Raw genomic sequence first — 10,577 nt, forward strand, 5'->3', positions numbered from 1 at the left:
GACCCTGTTCATGGAATAGGAGAGGCGTGGTCAGAGATCGTAGCGATATTTTACTAGTAGTGTAATGCACTCGTGTGGGCTTCTGAAGATCGCAGTGGCTCCTTTAGGCGAAATAGAATCAAATTCGGGCGCATAAAATGAGAACGGTGGACAGAATGTTTAACCAAAGGAGCTGGTAGCTGAAAATTAGCAGTAAAATAATTCTGTGGAGTTCGAGAAACAAAGGAAATGATGGAATCCAAGCCACTAAGCTTCCCAAGGGACGATGACGAGAGATTCCGCCTTTAGAACCCAGGATTCCGCTTACCCGCAACAAGTGTTACGCCTGTTTTGATCGTTTTGCCGCAACATGCGGGTAATGACATGCCGGCTGCAATGTGTCAAGAAGCTAACCTGGAAGCCCGAAGTCATCCATTCACTTCACTATGGCCTCGCAATCCCCCATCTGTATTTTGGTTTTTCCATATGAACAAGCAGGGCTACTTCCTTCCCAGCCTACATGTCGTGGAAGCAAAGGACAAGGCGATAATCACACGCAAGAAAAGTCAGTTCTTAGTTTTAGTCACATGGTTTCGTTGGGGGAAGATACTACTACTGTGGAATTCTACCCAGAAGAACTGCCATACACGAAGTACATTTTGTAAATCGTTGAACAAGCTAGGAAGACCAGAAGTCTGAATGGAGCCGTTGTCCAAATACTAAGGAAGCTCAACTAAGATTGAAATTCAATGAGACGATTGCAGATTAGGAATTCAGTGATGTGGACCTGTAGAGTGCAATGATAACGCAAATGAGGGCGGGGCACATGACTATATTGCTGCACAAGTGTTCAGGGACTTCATAAAACTTCATTCGCCGCGAGAGCATCCGTCGTGTGATGTCATTTCTTCTCGCTCCGATTTCTGTAATTACAAAGAACCAATGAAGCAAATTACAATTCAAAGAACGAAACGTGCACTTCAGCCATATCATTTCTACAGAAAAGCACATAGGCTGTTTAATGGAAGCCGGAAGCTTGAACTATTCTGCTTTCATCAGTATTCGGACGTCTGAGCGTGCGGGACACCTGATCGGTTACGCAACACGGACTGGTCAACACGGAACTGACTAATACCGGTTTGAGCGGCCTTTGCAACCTGCCTACGTACTCTTAGCCTACGGCAAGGTGAAGCTGCAGTGACACTGCAGCAAGTACCGCTGCGTGTCGCATTACTCACTCTTGCCGTAAAGCAAAAAATTATGATGAGCCTCTCAGCCGTATGTGCTGGTGTTACAACAAATTGTTCAAATCACGTTATACGTCTGAGATTCTCCGGTATTCACCGTTCGCTCAATGTCGCGGAGTTCTTGAGTTTCCAGGAGTCAACGGGAATTCCTGTCTGCCCGTTTGTGGACTTTCAAGTGGCACTTTTTCGCGGCCAAGAAAGTTGTTATAATTAAATAAAATTCTAAACTAGCCCACTCTGTGCAGGCGGATTACCAGTGAAGGTATTTGAAGAAGCACACGACATGAAGGTGACACACAATCTAGGAGAAACTTATCAGCAAATTTCCTTTCCCTGAACCACAGAATGTGATTATCGCTAAACATGACTTTTGCAACCCGGAAACAGCAGATACATAAAAGTGTAGGGATATTTTTTTTGCTTACGAAAAACGCAATTAACACAAGTTTTAGCGATAGCTTAGTTTACGCAGCGAGAGCCTGTCGTGAACCCGCACACCACTGCACGACGAAAAAAATTACAAACGCCGCTCGGTGCAGTCCCCGGTGTAGGCCCGTTTTCGCAGTAAACGTGGGTGCAAACAAAACCCCATTGTATGATATTTTGATTGCACGTACCCTCACTGTTTTCCATGACCCCCAATCCGCACCATTCCTCTTGCAACGAACGAGTGATGAGACGCTGACACTGCGCAGCGGCACGAGCGGCTGCATGTCTGGTTGTATCGTCTTCTGATAGAACTCGACTTTATTCTTTTCTCCGTGTCCTCTACAAAAACTCTTGGAACAAATGAGCGGTTCGACGATTTCACTGGGGAACCGCACGAAGCGCTGGCTGGGCCTTGATTGACCATGAACGTGATGTTGAGGCTACGAGGAACGAGCCGTTTTATGTTTCACCCAAGATAATGAGGTTTTATTCCAAAATCGCCCATTAGAGTATGAAAATCATCAATATGCCGTAAGCACAAATGGGTTACGCCGCAGTCATACGCAGAATGCTAATAAAATAAGCCCGGCCCGAAGCATTACAATGAACTTACATTGCGCACATATGGTCCAAATACACCCGCTGAGTCTTATAGGCGGTCAAAAGCAGCTTGCAACTATACTGCGATTAAAAAGAACCGTTTTGTTAGCATTGAATACGGCTTTTTGAACCACCTGCCAAATACCGTTAAGAAGTAGCCATGTTTCGTAGAGAAAGCAGCTTTCCGTAGAAGGCAACAAAGCATTTACCGTTGGTGTTTCATACGTGTATGCGCAGCCCTTGATGTAAATGAAAAGAAGAGTGCTACTATTGTTAAATTTTGTTAACGATTTTACCGCGCGAAAGTATGAAAAATTTCCTTGTCTGAAAGAGCACATTCGTCTCTTTGTAGATATGGTTTATTTAAACAAGGCGTCCATAGCATTTCACTTGATATGAAATAGAATATCTTTCTTCAATTTTGCTGAAAGATTTTTTTTTAAATTACACCAAATTTTTTTAGATTTAAAAGCAAATTAACATAACAACTCTAGGATGAACTTTGCTAAAAACAAAAAACTAAAAAAATTGCGAGCTCCGTATTTTTAGTATCATTGCTACGTGTTTTATATCTACATTTCTAGTTGCCCTTTTAAGAAAGGCAGTTCATTTGTTTGATTGTGTCACCTGTCAATATAACAAGTGGTGCAGCTAGGTTTGATTGTCTTCAATAGTAGATTTAGGAAAAACGGTTCAGTTTACTGAAGTGAACTGTTTCGTTTGAACGGTTCAGCGGTTCATTTAGGTCTGTAACCTGTGTTAAGCATGCATAATCTAAATTATTACTTAATTGCTATTGAGTAATTTATTTTGTAGCAACATCCGGTGTATTTGTACTGAGAGGCATTGGCCTCACCACCATTACAAAAGTTGTTATGTGTCAGTGGTATTTCAGAATAACTCTCGGTCGATAATAAAGAAAAACATGCAACTCTGTCAACTTTATAACCTCACAAATGTGATCTCTACTCTACTCGGGGAAAACTTTCTGTGGCAATGGAGACAAAGCTACGCGGGGGGAATGCGTTGTGCTACTGCGCCAAAGTAGTTCTCAATAAACTAGTTTCGGTTTCGGTTTCGGCGTGACGCATACGCATTTGCTACAGTTCGTTTCTTCGCATGAGCCCTTTGGTTGAGTGCGCTGAACCGCAATCACCAATCATGCAGGCACATTGGCGTATCCCTGTCTACGTTTCATATGATTCTAAGCAAAAGCCAACGCATTCACTGGAGAACTCGGACCGACTTAATATATTTTAGCGTGGACGGTACCGTCGAACTCTGAGCCGCCCAGAAACGCCGTTAATTTTGTAAGCGCTGCAGTTTCGAGGGCAGGCACTGATATTTAAACTCTTCTTTAGCCGAAAACTGGGCAGCACAACGCGCACGTGTAGCGTGCTTACATAGCGAAGGCTCGCTATACCGTTAGGGCAGCACACGGCACTACGGCGCGAAGTGAAATCCCATTTGGATCGCGCTGAGTTAGGCAGGCCCCAAGAAGTTTCGGTGACCCGCAACTCGGAAAGCGTATAGGGGAAGCTCGCGCTGCAGACCCATGAACCATGAATCTTGCGCTCAATCGCCACGCCTTCTTATTCCAATATCTTTGATGAACAGCGGGCTTTCGGGCGTGTCTCGCTATACTACGTGGCAGAGGTTTCATACCTTATGATAGCAGTTGTACTTCACTGGCTGAGTTGCCTATTGACAGCGTAAAGGCGTGTCAGCACTTGGACGGAAGAAAAACGTAACGCTGTCTAAACATCTGCACAGTTAGCGCTGGTCGTAAAGTTTAAAAACAATTGGTCACTGAACATTTTGCCAGGAATGTGGTCACTGACATCGTAAAGCACATTGCATTAGCTAACTTTGCCAAACGCCAATATATCGAGCCGTTCTCAGATTGGTGGTTAAGCCACCCCTTTCCGTTTTTAATGTGTGGTCCCTCGCATACTTCTTGGGTCACTTGCCGAAAAAGTCACCGTATCCAGAACACCGCAACTGGGCCTGTCAGCAGAATTTCAATTGGCTTCCAAACCAGGCAACCGAATTCGCGTTGGCTGAGTGTAGCTGCTAACTCTTCATCAACATTCCAATTGGCTGCATCAGCCTCCTTTCTTTGTCACTTACATCAGTGTTATGGGACCATGACTGGCTCTACATTAAATAATAGCTGACTGGTATTCATGGCTGTAAATTTGATGTTGGCCTCCCCGTGCTCTTACTTGTTCCCAAGCCCAACACGTGGGTTCACCAGTGGTGGTCCTGCCCGTCCAATTCACCAATTTTTATTTGGCGGCGACGTGACACCCCACCATCGCTAAAGTGCTCCAAAATTTCGCAAAAATGTACGATTTTGTGGCTGTGGCCATGATTTGCCCACACAATTCCAGAACCAGCAGAGACACTCCGACACTCAGGGCTGCCACCGCCAATAGCAAACCGTTTGACATCGGTACACCGTGAGCATTAGTCAGCAAGGATAATATGTGCTATGTGAAAAATTGAAGCAGAAGAAAGAATGTGTTTAGTTTCATTTATTTATTTCCTGCATAATCAGCTGGACAAAATCTGGAAGACACTCCAAGTAGTCACGCAACCACAAACATGCACACGAACGCCAGTCACAGGAGTAAACCTTTAAAACCATGCCCCATCTTTCAAGCCCACTTGAGCACTGAAAGGCACGTAGCCACGTATTTCGAAACAAACATTTCTGGCTCTGTTAGCAGTTATTCGCAGTCACTGAGTACGGTGTGCAGTAATTTCTTCATGAGAAATGTGAAAACAACATAAATGTACCAGACATTGCACCACAAACATGACAAAGTGACACTGCCCATCCCCATGACAGTGAACATTTCTGTAAATTCTGTTTCATGAGAGCGTGCCGTTACCTTTCGGGTGTTGGACCTCATATCCCAGGGCCTCGGGAAGGTAGTATTTTTACAAAAGTTAAGGCTGGTAGCAAGGAAACCCACAGCGTTTCGACATTTGGAAGTGAGGCATTGACGATTCGTATTACTCCTCTCCATTTAACCCTGTAAATACGCATTTGAAAGAAATTATTTGAGCCGGACATGGTCTTTTACTTCAGCAATCTACCCTCTGTAGTTGAAAAGACCAACAAAACATGAGCAAGTGAGTACAAATGATTACCTCACTTACAATGTGCAACTGATGGTAGTCTATTTTTTTCAGATGACTGAAATATTTACAAATATTAGACAACTCAACAATGCGTTTCTGGGTATCACTACCATCTCAAAGTTCTTGTAAAATAATTCTTCCAGTATTGTCATGTCAGGCACCGGTTATTGCTGTTTGCAGAGGCTGTTACAACCTCTTGGGTTGTAATCAAATTTTCCAATTTCATTTCTTCTGGGTGAAACAGGATATGTCACGTGCCACTCCTCACTGCTTGCTACCAGCGTTCGTCGTCAGGTTTCATTTTATGCATGACAAAGGTACAGCAAGTGCATCTTAGCTGCCACCCACAACCGACAACCTGAAGCCTAATTCGAACACTGACAACAAGCAACAACTACTCCAAATAATATCCTGGTGCTGCACAAATCCACCACTGTGTGAGCAGCTACCTCCTAAGTTGCGGGGCATGAGAAAAGTAAACAAGGTGTCCTGTAAGTTGTTGCACACAAGCAGCACCACATAAACCAACAGAGCGTACTTCCAAGCTTCTGGCGAACAGAAAGGAAAACAAAGTACCTCGTCACATGCCACACAAGGCCAGCCCCACATAACCTACAAAGCGTACTTCCAAGCTACTGGGCATCGGAAAGTTAAACAGGGGGCTCTTTAAGTTGCCACGAAAACGCAGCACCAACCGAGCGTACTTCTAAGCTTTCGGTCACCACAACCGTAAACAAAGCACCTTGTCACTCGCCACACATGACCAGCACCACAAAATTCAGCGTACACCGGTTTCATCACAGTTCCTCTACGCCGCTCATTTCGCTGTCACTGCAGTCACTAGAGCTGCTGGAGTCAGAACCTAGCAGAATCACAACGTTATCGATTCTGGTGTCGATTGCACCATCCTTCTCCCAGGCCTCGTTCTCAAGACGCTCCACATGAGCGCAGTCCCAGGCCCAGTTTTCGTGAGTCACGAGGGCGATGGCTTCGTTGAGTAGTTGTTCAACGTCAACGAGAGTGAATGAAGTGTTGTTGGCAGCAATATACCCCTTAACCTGGCTCCACATCATTTCAATATGTTGAATTCACAGTGGTAAGGAAGAAGCCGAAAAATGTCATGACCAGCAACTCTGCCCACGGCTTCAATCCGGTATCCAAAATCTTGTGTTTGTTCTCATTAACCAGCCTAAGGAGCTCGTGTTTCAACTGGTCAGCACGCCACAGGATGGTTTTTGCAGTCAACCAAGACTGAATGTCGGCCTTGAGCCACGACGTCGAGGGCAGCTTTTCGGTCCGAACACTGTGGTACGGAGCATTGTCCATGACAATAACACTGCGTGGCTCAATGTTGGATAGAAGTTGTTCTGCGAACCACTTCTCAAAGCGTGGGCCATCCATTTCACAGTGGTAGTCACTGGAAGCACTCTTTGACGCACGGAAAATGAGACATGCCCCGTCCACAAAGCCCTTCTCACTTCCAGCATGAAGGACGATGAGCCGACCACCTTAGCCTGATGGTGCACGAAGCCCAGTAGTTCGACCCTTGCGAAAGGCATCTTCACGGGATGACACAGTGGTGTCCTCCCACACCGTGCCCTTGGTGTGCCCAGCCTTGACCCAAGTCTCGTCGAGGTAGTATATAGTCCTGCGAAAATGAAGGGAATACGTGTCAGTTTTTCTTTGGGGAGTAGGGTTAGTAAAGACAGAGAAGGCACTTATTGCTTGCACCTAACATCATTCTACTACGCAGGCAGGTATGTTTAGTTTTTGGTGGCACCGCAAAACACCAAAATAAAAAATGTTCGCAGAATGTACACCACCCACATGGCTAACGAAATCCACTCACTGAGTGCTATCCATACATTATTATAACATGTCGATGCATACTTGTCCCTTCAATTGCTGAACAAGAATAGCCCTCAAAATACGAACAACAGGCAGGGATACAGAAAAACGTCAAGAAAAATATAAAGTGAACGCCAGTATGCATGTGGAGCGGTGTTGATAAGTACCTCTCAGCAATAAAATATTTGGCTGTACGAGAACTTCCATCGTTATTTTTTCTTGTTACATTTCAACTGTCAAATAATGTTACATACGAAATTTTCATTTTAATCACAGGAATTGACGTTTATCTATCCGTCCGCCAAAGAGAAAACACGTACCGTTTCTGCTTTGACATTTCTCGAAGAGTCCGCAGATATTTCCGCCGCCACACGATGATGTCATCCCTTTCCAGGAGCGCAGAGTTACGTTTTCGCTTCAGAAAAGCCAATCCAATGTCATTCGGAAGCCTACGCATCGTTCTGACACTCAGCTTCGGCAGCCCCATATCGGGGTCGCTGGTCACATCGCTGAGGATCTTTTCTGCAGTTGGCGCCTCGTTGCGAATGAAGTACTGATGCACTTTCCGTCGGAGAGCAGCAAGGGTGAAGCTGTCGTACCGATGTGCTCTTGTCTGTCCTGTAACTGCAGGTGGTTTCCCCGTCGACAAACGAAGCCTTTTGCGCTTTGGGGACTTCAGGGTGCCACGCAAAACCTCATTCTTGAGCCGTGTGACCGTACGCTCGCTTACGCCGGTAAGCTGGCTAACAGAACGAAATGCGGAAACGACGGAGAGTCCTGGTTGCTTCAGTCTCACTTGGGCGTACACGTTGCAGACAACTTGCTTGGTCTGGTTTGACAGCTTTTGGTTGTGAAGCTTTTTGAAAATCCTTTGAGGCGAATTAACTGGCGGGCTATCGGACGGAAAGTACCTGCTGCCGATGAAGACGCCATTTTTTTTAAGAGAGCCGTCGTGCCATCAGTGGTAATTTCCGCAACCAACAAAACCGATAATTAAAAAACAGTAACGCTTACTGGCTATTATATTCTGGCGATTTTCTCGCATTGTCAAAGCAAGGCTTGAAAAAAAGAAATATATATTTTTGAATTGCATAGGTTCTGCGCATTGAATAATGTTTGTAGAACTACTTCCAACTGCGCAGCGAAATGTCGTGGTTCGGCCAGCCACTTCGCCCCTCCTCCCGTAGCTTTCTCTCAATTGCCACAGAAAGTTGTCCCCGAGTACAGTGAGCTGTGACGCCACAAAAAAAATATTCTGGAAAACATGATACAAGAAGGTAATTTTAATACTCTGGTGCTGAACAACACTTTGTTGAGTTTATTCGAAGCGAGACAGGTCCGCTTTTTGGCAGCGATAATAAATGACGCGAAAGTTGCACACAAGACCTAGCTGTGTCGGCCGATACGCCTCTAATAACTCTACCTAAACGTGCCGACACGACTCCTTCAGAGCCATGCTCAGCACGATTCTCTAATCGAGCGAGCAGCCGCTGAACATCGGTTCTTAGGAGAGCCGCTCAGCCAAAGAAACACCGGGAGCCGAGAATCGCCGCGTAAGTGTGTGGTTGAGAAGATCAGGCTCGTTCCTGACTCGGACAACAGCTGCACGCACAAATGTAACTGTGGCAAATCATATGGTCACAGGAGTTTATTTTCCTATTACTTTGAAAATAAAGACGCAGTTCGTTTACTGCTCCCATTGCGGCTTCCCGATCTGTCATTCACCGCCGCCACCGCGGTTCCTAAATGGCGCCTCAGAAGATCCGCTTCGCGAAGAGGGGCTCTCGAAAAGAGCGGGAGCCGTTCTCCGGCTCTTCGGTTCAATAACTGAGCGAAAAAGCCGGGTGAGCCGAAGAACGGGTCTAAACTGCATCCGGTTCTCCTGACTCGAATTGTCTGCTCCCACGACAGGGGGCGCGCTGGAGGAATTTGAAAAATTACCCCAGCTGGCCTGGCAGTACAGTTGCTTTCTCGCGCCGACAATAGATGGCGCAGCGAGACGGCTCTTTTGACCCAGATTTTCGGTTCTTCGGCTCAGTAACTGAGCGGGTGAGCCGGAAGAGCCGAAGAACGGGTCAAAACTGCATTCGGTTCTCCCGACTCGAATAGTCTGCTCCCACGATAGAGGGCGCTGGAGGAATTTGGAAAATTCGCCCCAGCTGGCCCGGCAGTACAGTTGCATTCCCGCGCTAATAATAGATGGCGCAGAGAGACGGCTCATTTGACCCGGGTATTCGGTTCTTCGGCTCAGTAACTCAGCGGAAGAGCCGGAAGAGCCGAAGAACGGGACAAAACTGCATCCGGTTCTCCTGGCTCGATTTGTGTGCTCCCACGACAGGGGGCGCTAGAGGAATTCGGAAAATTCGCCCCAGCTGGCCCGGCCGTGGAGTTGCTTTCTCGCGCCGGCAATAGCTGGCGCAGAGAGCTTTGACCCAGCTTTTCGGCTCCGTTGGCTTTTTCTCCATGGTTTTGCTGTGCTGTGAGGCTGTGGCTCGCCCCGTTCGACACGGATCACTGAGGGGGCGAGAAGGAGGCTCTCTCTCTCCAAAAGAACCGCCGCTCAGTTTTACTGAGCCACGGCTCACTCGTTCTTCAAAAAGAGCGGCTCAAAAGATCCGGATCCCTCCTGAGCGACGCACCTCTATATATTAGTGATACTGTTGACGGAAGGGATGGCCTTTGTCGGCTTTGAACCGTGGCTTTTGTGCCTTGTGTCAGCGTGTTAATAACATTACCAAAAGTAAAATTATGCGCTGCGATCGACCACCATCACGGGAATCGTGGCCGACGCGTATACATAGGAAGCCAGTGCACCGGGAAAGTGATTTGACTTCCAGGCTCCGCAGCTACTTCGGTTTTGTCTGCTCCCCCCACCTGCGCTCATTGAAGCCACGTAAAAGTTGCTTGAAATGCCCCGTCTTGTAAATATAGAGGGATGAACGAAACGGAATTTTAAACAAACGCTTGGTTATTCTCGTCCAGCTGCTTCGGCATCGTCCACAACTTGACCTTCATTTGACCGCAGCCCCCTCACGCGCTCTGCTGCGCGTAACGTGACTCGTCGGGCCCGCTTTCAGTGCTGCACAGTAAACGCTGTTTTCAGTCCTTTCAGCTTGAGTAAGCGGTGGCGGCTGCGGTTGGAGCGCACCTCACCTTATAGGCAGCCATGCATGTGCTAGCAGCGTCGATGCCCCGCAGCTGCTAGCACATGCCACTAGGCCCTCTCGGGATACGCGGCTCGGCTTGCGTCCGGCGATGAGTAACGCCAGCTGTGCCATGAACGAAAATAAAGCCGTACCTTTGTTGATCGTTGTGTGGCCTGGA

The 10,577-nt window shown here is 46.9% G+C and overlaps 1 protein-coding gene across 1 annotated transcript in view; it reads right to left on the reverse strand.

Annotated features, from left to right (window-relative positions):
- LOC144163716 (uncharacterized) overlaps positions 1-10,247 on the reverse strand; it is a 28,599-nt gene extending 18,352 nt beyond the window's left edge. Inside the window, exons 1-2 of the mRNA XM_077694467.1 lie at positions 10,216-10,247; positions 7,574-8,164 (exon numbers count right to left, since the gene is read on the reverse strand). Of these exons, the coding sequence (XP_077550593.1) occupies positions 7,574-8,164; positions 10,216-10,247 (623 nt within the window). The remainder of the gene's footprint in view (positions 1-7,573; positions 8,165-10,215) is intronic.
- Positions 10,248-10,577: the final 330 nt, after the last annotated feature.

The sequence above is a fragment of the Haemaphysalis longicornis genome, unplaced genomic scaffold (assembly GCF_048455015.1).
Source record: "Haemaphysalis longicornis isolate Haplotype H1 unplaced genomic scaffold, Haemaphysalis longicornis Haplotype H1 scaffold_13, whole genome shotgun sequence".
Taxonomy (NCBI): Eukaryota; Metazoa; Arthropoda; class Arachnida; order Ixodida; family Ixodidae; genus Haemaphysalis; species Haemaphysalis longicornis.